General features: G+C 33.5%; 2 protein-coding genes across 2 annotated transcripts; one reads left to right on the top strand and one right to left on the bottom strand.

Moving 5' to 3' along the window:
* The first annotated feature begins 7,389 nt into the window (after positions 1 to 7,389).
* Positions 7,390 to 13,664, top strand: LOC129303295 (conserved oligomeric Golgi complex subunit 5). The gene is made up of 3 exons (XM_054942515.1): positions 7,390 to 8,655; positions 10,702 to 11,175; positions 12,489 to 13,664. The coding sequence occupies exons 1-3, from the start codon at positions 7,537 to 7,539 to the stop codon at positions 13,425 to 13,427; spliced, it is 2,532 nt and encodes an 843-aa protein (XP_054798490.1). The 5' UTR covers positions 7,390 to 7,536; the 3' UTR covers positions 13,428 to 13,664.
* Positions 13,665 to 18,599: 4,935 nt separating this feature from the next.
* On the bottom strand, positions 18,600 to 21,763 carry LOC129303775 (GDSL esterase/lipase At4g10955-like). Its single transcript, XM_054943293.1, has 2 exons — positions 21,508 to 21,763; positions 18,600 to 20,112 (listed from the first exon to the last, which is right to left on the bottom strand). The coding sequence occupies exons 1-2, from the start codon at positions 21,633 to 21,635 to the stop codon at positions 19,158 to 19,160; spliced, it is 1,083 nt and encodes a 360-aa protein (XP_054799268.1). The 5' UTR covers positions 21,636 to 21,763; the 3' UTR covers positions 18,600 to 19,157.
* Positions 21,764 to 24,068: the final 2,305 nt, after the last annotated feature.

The following is a 24,068-nucleotide window of genomic DNA, read 5'->3' as shown; positions in this document are numbered from 1 at the left end:
ATTTTGGTTAGAAGAAAATATGAGGTTATTTATTGGGCTAAATTTTAGTTCTTAAAATTTCTTCATAATAATTAAATTTTAACCAAATATGACATAGTTTTTATAGTTCATTGAGTTAATGAATTTTAGAAATTGAATTGTACTAATTCAAAAATTATAATAATTGAGTTGTTTTGAATAAGAAATATAATAATTGGATTGTTTTGAATTAAAGTTTAAAAAATAAATCATTAATTGAGAAAAAATTCATGGTGTAGAAGTTATATTTTTTGTTATTCATTTGTTAAAATTGTATACAGAAGCAATATTTCAATTCTGTAAGGTAATATTTGGATGGGTGGATTTGTATTTAAAATTTGAATTTCAAATCTCACATTTCAAATTCATGCACTTAAAATTTTTTGTTTGATTAGTTCAAATAATTTTAAATTTTAATATTAAAATTCTTTATTTGGATTTGTGCAAAGAATTTCAAATAACCACAATCAAATTTTATTTTTATTTTTTCAAACTTACAAAAAAATATTTTTATTGTTTTACATGTAAATTATCAACCAAAATTGACCCTTGCACCATATTATCCTAATCATTTTTTTAAAAAAATTTGATCAATAGAAAAAAAAACTAAAAATTTAATCATTCAACAATAAAACAAAATATTAAGAACATTATTAAAATTTTCAACCACTAAAATAAAGTATTCTCAATATTAAGTAAAGCAAAATATAGAAAAACTTACATAGAAAAAACAAAGAAATCTTTGACAAGAAATCAATTCCAATAAGGTGAAAATGCTCTGAAACTTTTTTTTGAGGGATACTTGGTATTCTAAATTTTTTTGGAATAATGCTGCCCTAAAATTTTTAAAAAGAAAGCAATGTCAACGTCTTGTTAATTTTGAATAACATTGACTGTTAAATGGTTTTGCTGACCAAAAATTAACATGTGGCAAGTTCTACGAAGCTTCTCCATTTCTCCCACTCTCTTCTTTATCTTATCTATCCAAAATTCTAGACCTACTAGTAGACCATTCTTCCTCCTCTTCCTCTTCTTCTCTTCATCCACTTGTTACTACCATTCAATCACTTCTTCTTTTCCATCATTGTTGTTGATTGTTGATAAACATGATGCTTGTAGTTCCACTATCATAGATTATACTAAGTCCTTGCAATCCTTGATGGCCATCTTTATGCCTCAAGTGGTTCCATTCCTATGCCATATGGCAACCTTGTCACTAAGATTAAAGGACTAGTGACGGTGTTCATGGCGGATTCCACCATCGCCTTTACATAATCCTTAGGGTTGGTGTTATTGATGGGGTCGAGCGTGTCATGGCCGAGACAAAATGAGGAGAAAATTGAAGAAGGCAAAGCTGGCTTTAGGTTTTGCCAATAAGGGTTGAGTCATCCACGTCAAAACTTAAGTTGGAAAAGAAAGCTTGGAACCTAGTGATCGCCTTCAGATCTTGCTGGTCACTAAAGTAGGTTGAGCCTTGATCATATATATATGGGTCAGGGTTGTTGAATCTTGAGTGTCCATTTGGCTATAATAATAACACAAAATAAATGACAAAGAATTGGCTAGAAAAATTATGAAGATGATAAGCACATTACAAAGAATGAACTACTTATTACATGAAAGTACTATAGTATCAAAAACACCATCAGAATAGTAAGGAAAAAATAATGCTATAACTAAATGAAAAGAATTGTAATTTCAAGAGTAGATCAAAGATGAAAGGGGTTTTCTGTATTTTTAGCTTTGACTCATCTCATAAACCTAAAAAGAACAAGATTTCAATTCACCATCCTTGCTTTTGAATTTGGCCCTATCAAAATTCTCTTGCTCTATCTTTAAATAACAAGAATTCAACCCTTTAAGTCGGATTGAAAATTTTAGTGTTTGCTAAGGAGTTGGGAAATTTTTACTAAATGATTGGGTTGAACATTTTTTTTAATACAAGGCCATAACAAAATCTTGCAAAGGGACTATAGTAATATTTCCCTTATCTAATCACAATTAGCTAACAAAATTCAAGGTAATTAAGGAGATTAACTTTCAAGGGATTACTAAGTTTAAAATTTGTAGAAATGAGATCCCAAATTTTTACAGCTTAGAAACAAATCAAAATCATTCATTTAACTTTTAATTAGAGTCAAATATTGATTCAAAAGCATGTGATACCTTAGAGGAGTGAAAAGAGTAAAAAACATTTGAAAAGCCTCACAATTTGAAAAATGGAGTATTGGTCGTGGCTTGTGTACAATGCACCGTGGCTCCTTACTCTTTGTGCCATACACTGCTGCGTGTTGCACAATATCAGACAATATTTTTGCTATCATTTAATAGCAATCTTGGACAACTTCTAAGTGCGCTATTCCTAAAGTCCAATATTTAAATGAGATGATCTAGGTGTTTATAAAAAGATCTTTTCATAAACTAGCTAATGTCATAAGTTTTACTTTCAAATTAAGTCACACAAGAAAATTGGACACCCAAATAAATTTTCTTAACTTTGCACAATGTTCATAATCAAAGGGATGTACAAAGCCCTATACTTGTGCTAAAAGATATTCCTAACACCCAAAACACATTCATAAGACTTATGACTCCTGTACAATATACCACACGCACATAATTCCTATCACATAAGAAACTCTTCAACCCCTTAAAACCAAAAATAAAAAGGGAGGTTTTATCATTACATTTCAACAACAACATTCAAAGTTGTAATCAATTAAACATTCTTACATTAGCACTAGTATTTTGGCCCTATAATACACTTGAGCAACATACCAACAATAACCTAGAGCTTAAAATACATTCCAAAATCATAAATATCAAAAGTGCAAATATATGCAAAATTTAAACCTAATTGGTAATATATCAATTATCACACAATATAAATATGATTAAGAGGCTATATAGTAAGAATCCTAGATTCCTAAACCTCTATAGCTTTTTCTCTTTTCACATTGAAGTTAAAGCTTATAAAATATTGAAAGAAAGACGTGAGTCTAGCCACTCAATAATTAAGGTACATTTACCTTATATAGTTATAAATTAATTGAATAAACATACATAAGAAGAGTTGATTTTCTCAAAATATACGTACTATCACATGTAACACAAATTGTCATTTTCTAATTTAACTTATTTTCATAATTTTCATCTCAAATCATATGGTACATTGCCACGAGACACAAAAGCAAGTGACAATGGCCCAATTTATTATCATGACTTGTCACAAACTTAAACAACCATATGACATGTCAGATAACATATGTGATTATCAAACCATCCCTATATTGTTGCTTTCTGCAAGTGTATAGGGTCGTAGCCCTTGAGAGAAAATCATCATTCCATCTCAAACCCTAACAAAAAACTTTAAGAAATGGAAGAGAAAGGGAGATTAGTGCTTGAGAAATTTACCTCAAGTGATTGGAGGGTCTAAAATGCTCCCAAAGCTTCAAATCTTTAAGCCCTAGCAAAGGAATGTTGCTTGCTCTTTGTTTTTTCACTTTTCTCCATCTAATTTATTGTCTATTCATGGCTAGTTTATTAGAAGCAGCATATGGCACAAAGAGATCCTCCTCTTTTATTTGTTATTTGTGCGCCGTGGAGAACTTATTGCACATCGCGGTATGTGATACAAAGAAAATCTCTTTATGTTTTCTCCCCCTTTTGATGTCCAAGAGGCTTGACTATAATTAGGGTTGAAATCACAACATAATACACTTGTTAGGCTTCTTTGGCCATACATCACATCAAATTACTCAATTTTCATAATTAAACTTTATTAATTCTTTAGTAATCCAAGGATTAAATTTTGTAATACTACAATTATGTTCTTGTCATATTTAAAACCATAAGGTTTCTACAGTCAAGCAGGGAACATCAAAAATCATAATATTAAATGGATCACGTGTATCTAATCTCTCATAGAGAAGTCTCTAATTTTCCTAATAGTGCTAGATAATGGATGACTTTTAGAGTATGTGCAGTTAATAAGCGATAGTGCTTCCATCGATTCTGAGTAGACATTGACATTGGTTAATTTTGCATTCTAGCAAAAGTTAATTTCTTCAAAAATTCCTATGAGTTTTACTAATGTGCTAGGTTAATATCCAATATATTTGAAAAATCCTTTAATACAATTTTCCTTATTATCTCTGATGATGCCTCCACAAACTGCAATGCCATTGATGGTAGGCTTTATTTAGCATCATTAGCAGTGTCTCTTTTATTTAAGCAGAAGGTTTTGGATAGAAGCTTCAAATCATTTTTTATTTGTTAGATGTTAGAAAAGGTGATATTGCTATCTAGGATTTTTTCTTTTGAGTATATCTTTTTGCATTTATTTTTCCAAATATTCCAGCAAATTTGTACAGCAAGTCTCTGTTAGGGCATTCTTCTTGTATTTAAGCTACCTGCTTCAACCTTTGCATTCCAGATTATCTAATCCTACACATTAAGAGAGAAGAAAGAGTTAAGTTTTGTAGGATTAACTAATTTTTTTCACACCTCTTTAGCTTCTTTGTAGTTGCGTAAAATATGAATTGAAGAGTAAAGGGAGTTACAACTAAAAGCACAGTTATGTTGCTAGGAAGTAATCCCAGTTGTAAATGTGTAGTTGGTTTGGAGATGATTAAAAGTAGCCTTCTAAATAAAATATTTTATTTTTTCATATATAGGCCATTTTCAAATCTTAGTCCATATATTAAAGTGATATTGGTCCTTATGTGGTTTCATAGCTTTGTAAGCAGATTTGATGAAAAAGTTGCCATCAGAGGAGGGTCTCCAAAAGAGTACATCTTCTTTACCTTGTTGATAAGGAGGTTGTACAAGGGAGATTTGTTTAATCACATCAGAGTGGATATAATGACTTAATAGATCAAAATTTCATGTTCCTATATTTTTGCGAAAGTCAGAGACCCTAGCATGGAGAATAGAATCGACATTAAGAAAGGCACGCTGAACAAGAGGGTCAGGGAGTAGAGACCATTTATCATACTAAAAGGATATTTGATTTCCTTTACTAACTTTCCAACCTACATGAAACATGAATTTGTCCTGAAACTTTGCAAATGCTACTCCAAGTATATGAGTAGATGTTTGGTTTTACAACCATTAAAATTTTAGGTTTGTCACATTTGTATTTATCATGTAAAATCTATATCTAAAGATAGTTAAATTTATTGATGAGGCCCCAATAAAGCTTCATGATAAATGTAATATTTTGATTCTTTAGCTTCTTAAGGCCAAGTCTCCTGTCTTTTCTATCCATAGTAATTTTACCTCAAGAAAGAAGATGAGGTTTTTTTTTAAATTTTCAATAGTTGAATCCCAAAGAAAGTTTCTGAATTTTTTTTTAGTTTGAACAAAATGTTGTCAGGTAAGAGCATAGTTTGCATAATATAGTTAGGAAGAGTCAAAATAATAGATTTGACAAGAATATATTTCCTTGCCATGTTTAGATATCTACTTTTTCAGTTGGCCAAGCTAGAGTTCATCTTATCAAGAAGTGGGGCAAATGTCAGTCTAGACGCTTTTTCCTGAATATTAGGGATTCTAAGATATTTTTCAAGATTGACTATGGGAGGAATCCCTAACTCATCACTAATTTATATAGCTCTATTAATATTGACATTCTTCAAATAGAAGTGCTTTGATTTCTTAGTGTTTATCTTCTATCCCCAAGCATTGCAAAGTTTTGAAAGATATTGTTGGATGACTATAGCTTATGTAAGAGAACACTTTGTAAAAAGCAAAAGATCATCAGCAAAAATTAAGGAAAAAATATGGGGACTATTAATTGTTAGTTTAATTGACATCTACTCTTTTTTTTTTTCAATATTACTGTTAATGCAATGGTTTAAACATTCTATACAAAGGACAAAAAAGTGAGGAGAAAGAGGAACCTCCTCTCGAATACTATAGGCTGAACAAATTGAAACAAACGTATATTAAACACTATCTTAGCATTTCTAAACGGTTAATATGCATGCCTTTTTTTAGGCATGAAATATTTTGTATTTATACACATTTAATCAGTATCAAATTGCAAAACGAATCTGTATGCATTTAAAAGCTCCAAAGCTTGCCATATTTGATTGGTCAAGAGAATGAATATTATCCCCCTTAATGAAGACATATTGAGGCTCCACTAGAGCAATAATGATGATGAAACAGGTACAGATGTATCATCTCAGGATTGTCCAAAGACCTTTGTCCAAGCTCATTATGAAGTTTTTTTGAGGATGAACTAGATTATTCATTATACCAGGAAACCATCTCAACATAAGATTGATCCACTTCCTTGCTTCACACCAAAACCTGATGTTGAAGAGCCAGTTGTTCTATAAAAGCCAACACCAAAGTCCTGCACAAAAGCATACACTTCTTGGTCTCATTTTAGCCTTTGAAATTTAATGGCTTTGAATGGGAATCCTGCACAAAAACAAATTTCCTTTCAGTCTATGAAATCATAGAGCCTAACAAGTATCCTTAGCCATGACTTCAAACACGTTTTTGGGGCAGCGATAGAGCCTTACACTGGACAAAAGGAGTGCATCTGGCTCAACAAAAATGGAGTGATTCAGGCCGTGTATCAAAAAGATTAATGAAAACAATATGGATTTGCAGCAGTTCAGATTTTCTGAAAAAGCAATATTTTACACAAAGCAGCGATTTGGAAAGCCTGGAGGCAATTGATCATTACAAAATTTTAACCACGCTCCCAAATCCAAGCTTTCATTAAGCTTATGTCTGTCAAATTAAAGTCTGGTTTCTGAGACATGTAAACTCCCCGATGATCACATTCTATGTATATTTTGTAGTAACTGGTTTATCACATATCCCATGTAAATATTCTTTGATTCCTTTCCCACTATTTTTCCCCACCTGAAATCCCTCTGTGTACTGCCAAGCAGGGAAAATGCTCAACACCCCTTTTAGGTGTTCCTAAAAATCGTCCATTGAAGGAATCTGGGGACTAAAAAAAAAAAAAACAGATAAGCAAAAGAAAAAAAATAAAAATTTATTTTTAACTTAATTCTTATTAAATACTATATATATTTTAATAACCTATTTTCTTTGACCAACATTCATTAATGAGTAAAAGAAAAAAATTTATGATGTTTAACAACTAAAATGGAAAATTCTTTTCTTTCAATCTTATGAATAGAACTGGAAGCAATATAAATATAAATATAAATATATATAAAAGAAATTGATTCTTTTGCAAGGGGAAAATTTTAGGAGGACTTTGGACTTAAGAGAGTCTAATAAGTTTTTGTTACTCTTCTAATCCTATTTCAGAAAATTAAGTTTCTTTTTGTTTTTTGTTTCATGTCAGTCCGTCACTTGGAAGTTGGAACCAAGGGAACGAAAAACCGTTTCAGGAACCATGTAGGCACGTACTGTTACCAGCGAGCGATTGCCAATTGGCAATTAGCGGTGGCACGGAGCATGATCGCATCTAAAGTCTAAACGACGTCTCATAACAGAGGAGTTGGATCGAAGCATTGGCCAACAATGGCCACACCGGGAACTCAACTCCAGAGGACACAGCTTTCTGGTCCCTCTTCTCCTCTTCAACGCCTCTCCACCTTCAAGAACACTCCAACCGCTTCCTCTACCGCCCTACCTCCTTCCTCCGCCACCGCCTCCGCCGCTTCCCCTCTTGATTCCTTCGCCTCCGATCCCATCTTCTCCGCCTTCCTTTCTCCTTCCTTCTCCTCCACCTCCTTCTCCTCCGCTGCCCTCTCCTCCGGCTCCCCCGCATCCACCGCTGAGAAGCTCCACCATGCTATCCGCCTCCTCGAGAATCAGCTCCGATCCGAAGTCCTTTCCCGCCATAACGAGCTCCTCTCCCAATTGTCCTCCCTCAAGCATGCTGAGCATGCCCTTTCTACTCTTCGATCCGGCGTCTCCTCACTCCAATCTTCCCTCCGCCGTGTTCGATCTGAGCTATCTGAGCCCCACCGCGCCATCGCCACTAAGACCGTCCAGCTTTCCAATCTTCACCGCACCACTGAGCTCTTACAGCACTCGATCCGGGCACTTCGGTTGTTCAAGAAGCTTCGCGATGTGATGGCTGTTTCCACTGCAGAGCCCGAGAAGCTTGATCTTGCCAAGGCAGCTCAGCTGCATTCTGAGATTCTGAGTCTTTGCAATGAATATGAGCTTGTGGGTATCGATGTGGTTGATGAAGAACTCCATTGGGTGAGAGAAACTGGAGATCAATTGAGAAATGAAGCTATGAAAGTATTGGAAAGAGGAATGGAGGGGTTGAATCAAGCTGAGGTGGGTACTGGGTTACAAGTTTTCTACAATCTCGGCGAGCTGAAGGTTACAGTGGAGCAAGTGATCAGCAAGTACAAGAATATGGGTGCAAGGAGCATTAGCGGAGCATTGGATATGAAAGCGATTTCGGGCACTTCTGGAGGTGGGTTTGGTCCAGGCGGAATCAGAGGCAGCGGGATGCCGCAAATCGGAGGAGGGGCTAAGGCTAAAGACGCTCTATGGCAGAGAATGGGGAATTGTATGGATCGGTTACATTCTATTGTGGTAGCGGTATGGCATTTGCAGAGAGTATTGTCAAAGAAACGCGATCCATTTACCCATGTTTTGCTGCTTGATGAGGTTATTCAGGTAAGAGTGATAATATTATGATTTTTTAAATACCTCGCATTTACATAGAACAGTTAAGTTTTCATGAATAATGATGCCTAGCGTTTGACTAGACTAGTTTTGTATTGAGTAGGCCTTGATAATTTTTCCCTTTGGTGGGAAGGCCTTGATAAAATCACTTATGTTAGACTGTTTGGTCTAATTTGTCTGTGTTTCATATAACAGATATAGAGAACTAATGAATTCAATTTCTTTGAATGAATCTCTGAAGTACTTCAGTGTGCATTTATTTGTTTAACGACCAACTTTATGGTGAAAACGCCATTAACCGGGACTCTACCTCTCAGAATGGATTTTCCAATGTTATGCCATCACAGATTCTGATGTTAATTTTATTCACCTTCAACCCAACCTATAATTTTGTACTTTGTATGTAATCAAATTTATTAGAAGTTTAGCATAAGGAAGTTTTTCTTCTGTCTGCTTTTCTTTACAAATATAAGAAATGCAGGATGATACCTTACAAATGTTACAATTTACCAGTTCTTCGAGTAAATTTATAGTAATGAACTTACTATTTGCTGTATATTAGTATCCATTTATTAGAAAGACTTATATGGCATTTGTTTGTATGTCTTGGAGTTGCAATGGTGTGAAATGGAGCTATAGATGTGAAAATTGCAAAATGGTAATGCATCTTTATTAAAGCAAGATTGAGGCAAATTATATACTAGCCTTCTGTCCAAGTCGTTCCCCTTATTTTCCCCAAGTTTGCTGTTAGATCTATATAGATTGCATGACGTGGGAATTGTAGTACTATATGGATGAAGTGAGGGAGATCATAGTCATGTATGGTGTTACTATCTTTATGAACAGTTTAGTAGCAATCAAAATATATTTTTTCTTTTGAGTTGGACAAGCATTTTCTAGAGTGTGCTCCTTAGTTTGACTCTTGTATCTTTTATTGAGATACATCTCACAGTTTTACCACGGAATGAAAATTGGAGGGATCTTCTTGCTGATTGTCCACTTCCACCTCTTTGAGCTATCTGGGCTCATTGGATGGGCTGTTTAGTTGAGACTGATGTGTAGGGTACTATTTTGCTAGCATATTGTGTGTCTGAGCAGCTTGTAGGCCCAGGACTTAATCCAGTCTGCCAAGAACTCACGTAGAACTTCTGACACACGTGGCTTACGGAAATCCAGCAGCCATCCTTCTCGCCATGTTTTGTGGTCTAAAGCTTTAGTCTTTGGAATAAGGGCCTTTGTAGTTGTCTTGTATCAGAAAGGAAAGGGATTCCCTTTCTTTTCTTTTTTGCAATGCTTGTTAAGCCTGTGTAATCCTTAGTCAATAGTTTTTATCTCTTTTAATTACTTTTTAAAGTAGGGAAATAAGAGTCATTAACTATCTTTGTAATTACTTTTTCTTCCATTAGATTCCATTTTGTATTCCAATCTGGCCTAGTAAATGGTGATGAGAAGCATTTTTTTTTTTTAAATGACTTTTGATTGGAAAACTGTGTTATTTAGGGCACTTAAAGTTCATAGATTTACATGTCTGCAATGGTCTTCTTTCTCTTATCTATCTCCTTGTCTATATTGCTTTTATTCCTTGCATCACACATCTATAGCTGTTCAAATTTCCAAGTTCCTATAGCACTTGGAATTTTCAATATACTTAATCATAGGGAAGCTTGTAACTTATTTGTTTAGCCAGGCTTGAGGTTTTCTTTCTTTCTTTCTTTTTTTTTGGGGTGACTTGGACAAAAGAACCCAGTCTTTGGACTCATTTAGCACTTACACTCTGTCTGTGTACTTATCAGTATTGATTCACAAACCCTTTATCAAATTTTGGACCTTTTGGTTTAGAATCAGTCGAGTGTGCTTCCCAAGAAGTTTGAAATTTTCAGCTTCTGTCATATTTTGACACATATAAATATCCTTAAAGGGGAACAATAACTATGGCCTGCTAATTTTTAATGTTGTTGTTAGCTCCTTTGTTTGTTGTAAGCTTGTGAATTTGCGATCACCTTATTTTCTTTTTCTAACTTATCTACTAATGCACAGGAAGGTGACCCCATGTTAACCGATCGAGTCTGGGAAGCTATCGTAAAAGCTTTTACCAGTCAAATGAAGTCCACTTTCACTGCATCAAGTTTTGTTAAAGAGATTTTTACAATGGGGTATCCAAAGCTTTACTCCATGATTGAGAGTCTCCTTGAAAGAATTTCACGTGACACGGATGTTAAAGGAGTGTTACCAGCAATCACTTCAGAAGGAAAAGATCAGATGGTTTCAGCTATTGAAATATTCCAGACTGCTTTCTTGGCTCTCTGCTTGGGACGCCTTTCAGATCTAGTGAATTCTGTGTTTCCAGTCTCTAGTCGAGGAAGTGTTCCGACTAAAGAACAGATATCAAGAATTATACTACGCATTCAGGAAGAGATAGAAGCTGTTCAGGTGGATGCACGGATGACTCTCCTTGTTTTACGTGAAATTGGCAAGGTCTTGCTTCTTCTTGCAGAGCGAGCTGAATATCAGGTATTACTCCAATTAGACATTTCCTAGATATTTAGTCAAGCTGTTTGGATATATTCCCTTTATAACTCTATAAGCTTATATTAGTGGGAGAGAAAGAAAGAGTACAAACATGAACACTATCCAACAAAAACTCGGAAACAAAAAGAAAATTGAAAGAGGGCATCAGTAGAATAAACACGAACCCTTTTATGCTGCACAGGCTGTAACTTGAGAGAAGTCAGAGAGATGATTCTATCGCATAGAAAGGGCAAAGAAACTTTTCCTCAGATATATAAGCATTTAATTTCTTGTAAGATTAGAATATGAATCTTAATTGAAATTCTTCTTCTAAATTATTCCATTCGTATTTCAGTATTCCAAGGAACCCAATTCATCACCTCCTACTCATCTTTAATTGAATATTAAGCCTGAGTTATAAGATCCCAATAGAGCACATGGTTTTGGGAAGACCATATAACTGGAAACTAATTCTTTTCAGATCTTGTTCCTAATCTTTTCTTGTCATATATATTTGCACAATGCTCCGATCTCTGATTTTTTGAAGTAATGCTTCTACTTGGGAATTATCTCATCTCTGGAAATCCTAATCATATGGATAGTGATGATCTTACGTTGTCGTTGGAAATCCTTGTTTGTGTAGGATTTGTACTTAATAGAGTTAAACCAGATTGTATACTCCAAGCTTGAAGGCCTATCAGATTGTGCTGGATGTTTGTATGTTGTTTGGAAGTTCAGAAACAAATAATCTTGTATTTCTGTGGCAAATTGACTCGGAAGGTTTGGGCAATAGGCATTTTAAATGAGAGTTGGGCCTGTCCAGCTGACATAGAGGCTTTTCTTTTCATTTGCAATAAAAAAATTTGTTAGATGCTACAGTGAACAGATTTGCTCCAACTGCTATGTTTTTCGCTGAACATAAAATCTCTTGCAATCGGTAATGTGCCCCCAAGTAATGATCACTGGCCCCGTTTTGACCCCCCTCCAAAAAAAAAAAAGAAAACAAAAGAAAAAGAAAGAAAGAAGTGGTGAACATATTTGTCCCTTCCATACTAGAAGATAAGGAGGGGTGTTTGGATGGAAGTTTCTCCCTTCCTTCTATCTCTATTACTTTAATGGAAATAGTTAAGTCGTGAACAAATCATGCTCTTTTATTGTTCGACCAATGTAGTGGCCAGAGAAGATGTGTTTTCTCACTTTCTGGTTTGTTTATACAAGAATTACATGGTCTCTGAAAACCCAGAGGACTTTCTATTCCTGAGAATAACTATTTGTTTATAATTTTATTATGTAACTAATTTTCACTGTGTTGGCAGATATCCACCGGACCTGAATCACGTCAAGTAAGTGGTGCAGCAACGCCTGCACAGCTCAGGAACTTTGCTTTGTGTCAGCATCTACAAGAAATTCATGCTCGAATATCATCTATACTTACAGGATTGCCCAGTATTGCTTCAGAAGTGTTGTCAGCATCATTGGGTGCAATATATGGTGTTGCTTGTGACTCTGTGACATCCTTATTCCAGGCAATGCTTGATCGACTGGAATCTTGCATATTGCAAATACATGATCAGAACTTTGGAGTTCTCGGAATGGATGCTGCTATGGACAACAATGCATCACCTTACATGGAAGAGCTGCAGAAGTGTATTATACACTTCCGTGGTGAGTTCCTATCTAGATTGTTGCCTTCTACAGCTACTGCAGTATCAGGGACAGAAAATATATGCACCAGGCTGGTCCGGAGCATGGCTTCCCGTGTTCTAGTATTCTTCATTAGGCATGCTTCTCTTGTCAGGCCTCTGTCAGAATCTGGCAAGTTGAGGATGGCTAGGGATATGGCTGAATTGGAGTTAGCTGTGGGCCAAAATTTATTCCCCGTAGAGCAACTTGGTGCGCCATATCGAGCACTAAGAGCATTTCGGCCACTTATTTTCTTGGAAACATCTCAACTTCCATCCTCTCCTCTTCTTCAAGATCTGCCACCAAATGTCATACTACATCATCTATACTCTCGTGGTCCTGAAGAATTGCAGTCACCTCTGCAAAGGAACAAACTAACATTTTTGCAGTATTCATTGTGGTTAGATTCCCAAGGAGAAGATCAGATCTGGAAAGGCATCAAAGCAACACTTGATGATTACGCTGCAAATGTGAGGGCCAGGGGTGACAAAGAGTTTAGCCCTGTATATCCTCTTATGCTGCAATTGGGTTCATCCTTGACAGGAAGTCTCAAGGAATCCCAAAAGTCTTGACCTGGTAATCACTTTGCATTTTTGCAATTTAAACATTCGCCTTGTTCTCTTGACAAGCTTGAGATACAATTTTTCCCCCGCAAACATTCGATAGGCTTGTTGTGGAATTACTCTATTGGCTGCTTGAGTTCAATCGATTTTTGTTATTTTAATGTAGAGAAATTACCCTTACCGAAAGACACAAGCTAGTAATGTAGTATATCCCTCAAGATTAATAGTAGTTCTCTTTTCTTGAAATCCTTTGTTACATCATTCTTATCTGTAGCAATATTACCCAGAAGTTCTTGTTTTATGTACTGTAGGTTATTAATTATTTTTTCATGGACTTAATTTTCTCCAGTGATTCTAAACATTATTTTATTTGCAAGTGACTGTGCATTCAACCACGCATGCTGGGGCAAGTTCTCATAAAATATGGGTTTCATGAGACCAGAGATAATTTTTTTTTTTTTTTGGGGCCAAGTATAAGAAGCAGAACCGTCAATACCAGAGAGTTTTCCTCCAGGGTACGAAGGGCAGAGGGTATATTTTTTTTCCAACTAAATTGCTACATACAACAAGGATTGGGATTAGAGATATGCTTTCTCCTCCAAAATATAAGCAGTTTTTAGAAAAAGTTTACATATCTATGATATCCTCGTTCTTATAAAAATATGTATTCTTTTTTTCTTTTATTCTTAGTTTTAATTACCAATATACTATATGATGTGATTATGAAATAATTTTACACAAGGATCTAGATTAATAAGTAGAAGAGGTAAAATGGAAAAAAAGTTTTTACATATATTAAATTGTTTATATTTAAATCAAAATTAATTGTGAAGAAATGTTTATATTTTGGATGGGAGAGAATATATTTTAATCCAACATCTTCTACAAATTGAATGGTCAGAAGGAACTTCTGATCCATGGAACTAGAGAGTGGTGGACAAAATAGAGGGTGTCAAGTGACAATTGACAGAGTTTAAAGTAATGCTTTAATCATCACGTTAAATTAAAATTAGGCAGAAAGATCCATTGTAAAGTTAAGTAGTTTAGAGAATATTTTTGTTTCCAAAAAATGTAAAACGAAGTGTGAGAAAATGACCCGAAACCGAACGGAATATTCATATTTGGTCCCCTCATCATGAAAGGGCCCTTTTTTTTAAACCAAAAATATTTGATTATTAATTATTAATTAGTTGATGTTAATCAGAGAGCCCATTTTGTTGGGAATCGAAGGTCGCCTTTTATGGACAGCGAATTCCAAAATTACATGTTTAAATGTGAACGTGAGGCTGAGAGTGACATCGTGTGCGCGTGCGTTCATACAAACTAAATCAGTAAATTACGCGACGCTTCCTTTTCAAGCTCACGTGTGTGTAAAACAAGCAATCATTACCATTCGATTCTGTTCGCCTTAATTTATAAAATATTTTTTAACAAAATTATATATGTCAATAAAACTTATAAATACAATTTACAATATCAATTTTTCTATAATTTCTAAAAACATCATTCATTAATAAGAGGGAGGGGGAAAACTTATTTAAAGGGCGGAATAATGGAGGTAATATTGAAATAATTATTATTAATAAAACTTTAATTTTTTAAAACATCTTATATTTTGAAACACCAAATTACTTTAAAAACTATCTTATAAAATGAGACGAAAAGAATATTTTGAGTATTATATATCTATATTTTGCTAAGTAATAAGGAAAGGATGTGGAGGGTAATTGGATCTTTTATAAGGATATTTTTCTTGTTTGTTTGTTCTGCAGCAATATCTTTATGGGTGTGAAAGATATTTGGGAGAATCATACCAAAATTCCCCACAATGACAATGTTGTAATGAATTCATGTTAAATAACAGTTCCGTACAGTGAGAATTTAGATATCATGCGATAAAATAAGGACCAAATAACAATGTTGTATTTCTAAATTTTTCAGGATATCATGTGATAAATAAGAACAAAATAACAATGTTGTATAACTTATGATCGATAAAAAAAAAAAAAAACTTACCATATGTTTCTGGTTGCATGGACTCTGAAACTATATCATATCTTTTTAGTGGTTGTACTTGTAGTAATGTAAATGTCGTTTGGTTTGAAACTTTATCCCTTTTTCCTCTTTGATGAAGTAGGTTTTCATTGGGCATCATATTACCTCTCGCAGAAGTGGTAAAAGAATTTCATTGGACTTGTTTTTATATGTTGAATGTTTGTTAGTGGTCACAGTAGACTAAATTGCAATCTTCTCGTCATCACTTTGCTTCCTTATCTAGGATAAACTAGGGTGCTAAAATACCAAATCGTTTGGTTTGGATTGTTAGAATGACCAAATATAAGATTAGAGGAATTACTCTTTGGTTAGCTTTGTTTTTTGTGCAATTCAAATTTTCACACAACATCAAGTTGAGATGTTCAATTATCACAAATTCAACTATTTCAACTTCATTTGTATTCGGGCTACTTTAACATAGATCAATGCTTACCTCCATAACATCCTCTCTTTGCAAAATTGCATCTTCCTCTAATGCATTTGCAAGAAGCTTTTTCATAGATTATTGTTAAAATATTATTTGCTCTAACTTTGAGTACAAGACATCCACAAGCTCAATACTTTATTTGGCATGATTGGGTTTGATATTTCTTGTGATCTACTTTCTTGCCTTCCTTGTCCTTTAGACTTTTTTACTACTCAATTATTGTATTTTATTATTGATTTTTTTATATAAAAAAAAACAGAGAGAAAAAACCTTTTGCACCATACTACTTGACGTAGAACTTAAGCATTCTATGTCATACAAAACTAACTTATAATGCTCTATTAAAAAAAAAAAAACCTAACTTGTGCCTATAAAAACACCTTACACAAATTCTAGGGAAATTCCGGTGTGAAAAACCTATATTGTACATTATACAATAACAGTGTCCCTTCACAGAAACAACTTGGGCCGAGAGTTGCATTATTTAATGTTAATTAAACAGTAAGCTGCGTGCCCTCAATGCCCTTCTACCTCACGCTCTATATTCTATATCAGCAAAATGTGTGTGTATATATGTATATATTAATTCCCAAAAAAAAAAAACATCCTATTGAATTGACCAACTCTATATCTCCACATAAATACAAAACTCAGCATTTTCATCTTTTAAAGTGATAGATAGAGAAACAATATTAAAAAAAAAGATGTTGACAAGTAAAGCAATAATAAAAATATACTCACAAGTCACATTTGAAATAATTTTAAATGAGTGAGGCAAAAGATAGACACAAAATAATAGGATCCTATTTCAATGGATATTCCACATCATACAATTGAAATTTGAAACGTTACAATTACTACTATAATATTGATAAGTAGAACTCATTATTATGCATTAATCTCTCTCTATCTCCCTCTCCCTCTTTTGTAAATAAATCTTGAAAAATTAATACAAGGTTGGCAAGTGATTATGAAATATTGAAACTCCTAATAAGACAATCGTTAATTTATATTACATTCATTGTTTTTAATGGATCAACATCAACTTCATCATCTAGTCTGTTATGATCTTTAAACCCATCCTCCCTATAAAATGATTATTTATTCATATATGGCTCCTTGGACTTCTGTGTGAGGTTGGAGCTGATATCAAAGGAGCCAGCTAGCTGCAAAACATTGGAATCATCATCATCATCGTCTTCATGGGAAAGAAACTAAGCGAAGCATCACTGAAAATACCCAAGAACCAGAAGCAACAATTGAGCAGCTTGATTAAGGCTTTGAGACCAAAGGTCTACATCACACACAGCTCTGGCTTCAAGAAGCTTGTTCAAGAGCTAACTGGCAATAATACTGCAAGCTCAACAACCATATCAGCATCTTCATATTCACCTTCTTCTGCACCAAAAATGGATCCTCAGAATTGCATTATTCTTGCAGACGATGTTCAGATTACAGACCACCTTGAACTTGAAGCCAGTTTTGATTCTTCTGAGGTTTCAGCATCGTCTTCTTCTGAGGCAAATACAACAACCTCCTGTTCATCTTCTGAGTTCTGCTGCTACAACCAGACATGTCTGGATGATACAACCTTAGGAAGATCCGAGGCAAACCAAAGTATGGACCATTTCTTGGCATATCAGAATCTGGAAACACAGCTTTTTGATGCAGAAGTTGAAAGAGATTTCTTGCATGATTGTTATGCACAGCCAGAGCAAGAGGTCAGCACATATGAGTATGAGTTGTGGGGACTGCTATAATAGCGTGTCTTTTTATAGCAGATCAACCAAAATACTTCAGCCATGAATTTTTCTTTGCTGGTTTGCTCTTAGTGTTTATACTCTATATAGTTGTTTCTATTGAGGAAAACGGAATTAATAATCCTAAAGTGTACACTTCTGTATAAATCCAGTTGTTCCCTTCATCACTATCAAGTTTTCCCCCCTTTTCTTTTGACAGGGATCCGTTAGTTAGTCGAGATATAATTTAGCAATTATGTAAGACTTAAAGGAGTTAGGAGTTACTTGGCTTGTACGGTAGGCTTTAAGCTTGAGTTGTTGGCATATACAAGGCCCTTTTCTAAACTTCAGCCTTTAAGCTTGAGTTTATGGCATGTACAAGGGCCTTTTCTAAACTCAGGTCTAAGCTTGCCAAAAGCTTGACTTGCCTATTTAAAGGTTAATTTTTTTAAGTAAACCTCTAAATAGGCTTAAAAGCTAGATCTTTAAAGTCTTTAAATAGGCTTCAACTCAATCAAAGCATACTTAACATATTAAAAAAATATTTTAATCATTACTTTTATAATTTATCAAACATGTTGATTTGACAACCTTCAAGTTAGAGATTTTAATTAAAAAGGCTTGGCCTATTTCTATAAATAAATTTATAAATAGACTTGAGTCTAACCTCTTTAGTCTAAGACGTAAATAAGCTAAAAAGAGCTACGTTTATTTCCATCTCTAGAGTTTATATTTTAAAAAGAATAACTCATTAATTTAATTAGTATGGAAAAAGATTAGTGGTTAGATTAAGTGACAAAATACTCAACATTCTTTAAGGTTTCAGCTCTGTGGGGGAAAAATCATATTGAAAGAGTTTATCTCTAATCCAAATTAATCAGTAATACCAGATATTAAAAAAATAGAATTAGGAGATATTTTTTTAGAACAAGTCAAATAACACAAGATATGCAAGTCATGTCAAAAACCAACTATAGTTATCATTTTCAGTAAATTCACTTGCACGGACATAACAAAAACGTCTAAACTTACCAATTTTGAAATGGGGGAAATCCCAATCAGTTCTAACTACTTCTGTCAACTCAGACGAAGAAATTTCCTTGATTTTCTGTTCACTTGCTAAACTATTAATCTCCCGAATTAGTCGTTCAACTTTTAAGTCACAGCTTCATAAATTTGGCATTTCCTCTAAGGACAAACCCAGGCAGAAACTTCCCACTGAAAGGCGCCCAAATTTTATGGCTCTAGACGCCTAAATATTCACTAATACAATTCCATTGGAGAACTTGACAGAAGAAGGACCTCATATGGACTTGGGTATATCATACAATTTTTTCAACAAATATAATGAAGCAGAAGAAATATCAATATCTGACTATCCGTTTACGATCCACGGAAAGCAGTCTTATCAGGATTTTAAAAAAACCATTTATCAAACAATCAGAGTAAAACCCATTTCCTTTTCTTTTTTTTAATAAGAAGTAAAATCCATTTCCTCTGATGCTTTCCCAATGTTAATCATGAAGTTGCAACCATATATAAAGATCTAAGCTGCCTGCTTATGAGCTTACTATTTTGAATAGCCAGCTGAAGCTCCGCATCACTTGACCACCATTGTGCCAAGCCATGAGCCTCCAGGAACTTCTGTTTCTCCTTGGAAACCACAAACATCTTTGCTAAAACTTGCCCATTTGAAATACCCATACTGCCCTTGACATCATCAGGACTAGTGTAATAACAACAGATATAGTCACTGTCATTCACATACAGATATGGAATCCATTTTCCCAGCCCAGAGCCAGAAGTATTCAAGCTGGTTGATTGATGTGATAGTCCTTCACTCAGAGTTTTGCCTTCAACGCTACTTGAAGGAAGCATTAATTTCAGTCTCTTCCAAATCGATTCTGCCTTTTTGCCCATGTATCTCAAACTCATTGCCAGTGAAACAGAAGGTGGATTGAATAAATGTGTCTCCACATATATCCTTTCTTTTGCTAGTGCCTTTCCTACTTGAAGTGCGAACCCAGCCCCTAAAGAATGCCCTGCAATACAGACATTGCTGCTTCCGTATTTCTTGGAAACAGACTTGAGTACCTCCAAAGCTAATTTAAACCTAGAAGATCCCTTCAAGCTTTCCCAAGCAAGAAAACGAAGGTCATCTTCAATATCTCTTCGAATGGTTGGTGTTTTGAGTAATGTTCCTCTGAGTGCTAAAACTGCCCTAGGGGCACCACTAGGTCTAGCTAATAACAAGTCAGCCATTGCTGCACGTTGATCCCATTCAAATATTGCACCAAAGATCGATCCATCTCTTTCATCAATCAAAGTTTGAGTGAGCTTGTACTTGAAGGGGATCCACCAATTTGGAGCTAAAGCATTTTCTTTTGTTCGGTTCTCTTGTTTGTCAAGTTCGAGCAAGTAAACTGCCTGTATAAAACAGGCAATGACAATTCTCTTATAATTTTCATCCTTCCTGTATGCGTATAAAATACCAATCAGCACACACACATGCCGAAATTATTAAAAGATGTAAGAGGTGTCAATGAAACTTTGGTGCAAACACGTGAGTTTTGAAGATGATGAATGAAGAGGAAATGGATCCTGCTGAGGTTAGTAGCAAGATAATACTTGTCATGTTCTGATGCATACAGTAAATAAAACCAAACGAAAAAACAGGGCAAGCACTTGAAAAGGAAGGAAGGAAGGAATTGTTTGATAGTGACAAAATATTATACTATTACATGAGCTAGTTAAGTGATGCCGTGTTGGTTTCTCTTTGATAGATCAACATTTCAATAGAATAATGATAAATGGAGGGTAAATATAAGAAATTCCGGGCTTTCTACGAAAGTTAAAACAGATATGAGCACGTTTTATTTTGTATGTACTATCATCATTTATAGTTAAGTGAATTAAACGGCACTTGATTGAGGTTTGTTAAAATTGCATGCACTTCCCTTTCATTTTCAAAAATCTATGCAAACTTCTCTTGAAAACAAAAGAGTAAATTACATAGATTTCTTTTGAATTGTACTGGCATGAGTATGCAAACTTCTATTTTATTTTCAAAGAAAGTTTGTGCATATTTGGAAAACAAAGTGTAACTTACTCTTCATATTTTACCCAACAAATTATAACTTCTCTGTGATTCTTGTCACAAAATCACACTAGACAAAGACCCAGAAAGAGCTGAAAGTAGAAATTAAAATTAAAAGAAAAGGATCAAGATCAATAAGAAGTTACTTATCGATTCTCTGTAACGTGTTTCACCTAGTTCAATTCAAACAGATTCAGCAACAAGGAGTTCATTCCCACATTTCTTTTCTGTTCGGTGATAGTTCCTTCCTTAATAAGCAACAAGTAAACATTTTAGGAACTCAATTGGTAAAGCATTTTTCTTTACATTCATACTCTAAAATCCATTTATCTTTCAAAATTGATTGAAATTCTAAGACTTGACACAGGAAATTCCTAATACCATATGAAGTACAGTTATGTTCTTGCACTGATCAAGAGGGTAAATCGATCTGCAATATATAGCATCCATTAGTTGATTAACTATATCGCATCCATTTATAATTCAAATAGATTCCGTAACAAAAAATTCATTTCCACCTGTCTTTTATATTTCGTGATAGTTCCTTCAGTCTTGAAACCCTTTTATATGTTAACACCTAATTTGTAAACATCTTCATTCCAGAACCCTACATGTAGTTCGCAATCCTATTCTGTAATGATCAGTGGTAAACTTGTTATGACAAGTTGGAATCAGTGCGGTTAAGAACCGGCAATGGAGCCTATAAGAAAGGAGGTAAAATTCATCTGATTTTCAGTAAGATTAGAAGGGGGATTTGACAAGGTTACTGACCAACTAGAATTGAGGAGGTCCCTCCAAGAGAGAGAGAAATTGCGAGGACCAGAGACATGAAAGGCGTAAGGATGATGAGCATCATCTTGCGGCCTCTCATCCAAACCGCGTTTAGCAGCTTTCGCCATTAACGCAGCGCAGATCCCACCTCGTCTTCTTGTTCTTGATCTATGTGCATTATTGAAGAAGCTAAATGGAGAGAGAGAACTAGCATCGCCTTTATTCAGGGAAGAATAAAGGTGCTATCTTTCTTCTTCGTGTGTGCTTAAAAACTGGCTCGGCATCGTATTCCGCTCCTAAAAGGCGCTACTTGGCTCGGCATCGTATTCCGCAATCCTCACCGCCCGTTTATCAAATTGCATCTTTGTTTATTTGTTAATATAATTATCCAATACTGTCACGGGCCATATGTTGGACATTTTCTGCTGGGAGTGAACAAAATTTTGCATTTAAGGCTGATCTGAAAATTCTTTGTAAGGCTTTAAATGAAAATATATTTTAATTAAAAAAATACATTTGTTCTTAGATATTTTATGTCAATTACATAATATTATATTAATAATTTATGATTATTGTATTATGTATTTATAGATATTCTATTATTTCTTTATCCTGTGTAACTTATACATTTTAAATTAAATCATTTTTATTAGATTAATTGTACATTAAATGATATTGTGTTAAAATTTTATGAGCATTGCATTGTAAATTTATGTATATATATATATTATTCTTTCATCCTACGCAATTTGTACATTTTAAATTAAATTATTTTTATTGAACCAATTGTATATTACAAGAGATTATGTTAAAAATTTATGAACATTTGTATAGTTATGGAGAGAGGAAGGGTAAATCTGTTTTTTTTATTAAAACATATTTCCATTTAAGGGGTCAACAAAGATTTTTCAAATTGTATTGAGCTCTAAATGCACATGTCTATGTTCTGAGGGCCCTAAGTGAGAGTTTTTCTTTTTTCTTTTTACCTATTTAAACTTAGCTTAAAATATAGAATATTTAGTAATTTTTAAATTTATTATTTTAGTGTTCGTATATATCTTTTTATTGAAAATAATTCTATTTAAAATACAATCGAATAACAAATATGGGTATTTCTTCTGACAAGAATTTGAACTTTAATTTGTTATATTAACAAAGATTAATTTTTTTTATTAAACCCAGCCCCTGTTGGTCTTTTCAAATTAATGTAAACATGGGAAATATAATCCAATTAGACACTTAGCTAAGCTTAAAAAAAAAAAAAGGCACGTCATTATTTTATGGAAATAAAAAATAATTATTTTTATTGATATGTGAAATATGATTGACATTGAACGGGAAGAAATAATTTTCATTCTTAAGTTTTGAATATCAATTTTCTCTTTAAAAAAATGGGTTAATATATAATTTCAATCATGAACTATAAGTTTAAAGATAATTTGACTTTTAATTTTGTATTTGTAATATTTTGAACACTAAATAATTAAATTTGGAGTAAATTCACCATTATTGTTTAATTAAAATAAACACTTGTTACTTTTTAGAAATGGGATCTAATATAACATTTGTATAAAATTTCACTCTCCATCTCTCTCACACCCTTATTTAAAAAAAATTTCACATTATGTCCCATTTCTTTCAAAAGTAACCAACGTATGTTTTAATTTAGTAGTAAGGTTAAAATTGCCTCAAGTTTAATTATTTAATATTGAGAATGTACCAAATATAAGTTTAACATTCAAATTCTCCTTAGACCTATAGTTTAATATCCAAATTACATATTAACCCAACAAAAATTGAAGGATAATATAATTTTTAGCTTTTTAATTTAAATTTCTTTCAATTATCAATTTAATTTAATTTTTGAACTTTGATTTAGTACAAATTAATATCTATAGTTTATTGAGTTAAAAAATTATAGGGATGAAGTTTTATTGAGTCAAAAAATATAAGAATTAAGTTATTTTAAATCAAAATTTAAAAAATAAATTGATAATTGAAAAATTTTGTAACTAAAGCTTACATTTTATTTCAAAATTGAATCTGTTTCATTTAATCTAACCGCAGTCGGCTCACATCTTACTAAACAAATTAGAACTCAATAACTTATAATAGTCATAGTTTATATAAAAAAAACACACAATTTATTGTGAATTTTATTATTTGGATATATAATCTTTTTTTTTACAAATTATCAAACATTTAACACTAACAAAATTAATGCAAATTTATGTTGGGTTGAGACCTAGTTAATAAAAGCCCTCTCACTATAGTTAATTAATAATTATTTTTCATGCACAACGCCCTAACTTGTTGCTGTTAGACTTAGATATATTGATATTTTGTTATTGATAACTTATTAATTAAGGTTGATATTAATAAGGGAGAATGATAGAAAAATTTCTCAGAAACAGGAAAATAACAATTGGCCCTTCAAAATGTGATAATGACAGTAATGTTCCAAGAGACTTTTTGAGATTAAATTGTTATATAAAGTTACTTTACTATTTCTTTACAATTAATTTTATATGCTTTACAAGTTTAATATAAATATTTATAAG

This window comes from Prosopis cineraria, unplaced genomic scaffold (genome assembly GCF_029017545.1).
Source record: "Prosopis cineraria cultivar Desert tree isolate PC_DT_omini unplaced genomic scaffold, ASM2901754v1 PC2, whole genome shotgun sequence".
NCBI lineage: Eukaryota > Viridiplantae > Streptophyta > Magnoliopsida > Fabales > Fabaceae > Prosopis > Prosopis cineraria.
The sequence above is the reverse complement of the archived record's forward strand: the minus strand, read 5'-3'. Positions and strand labels throughout refer to the sequence as shown.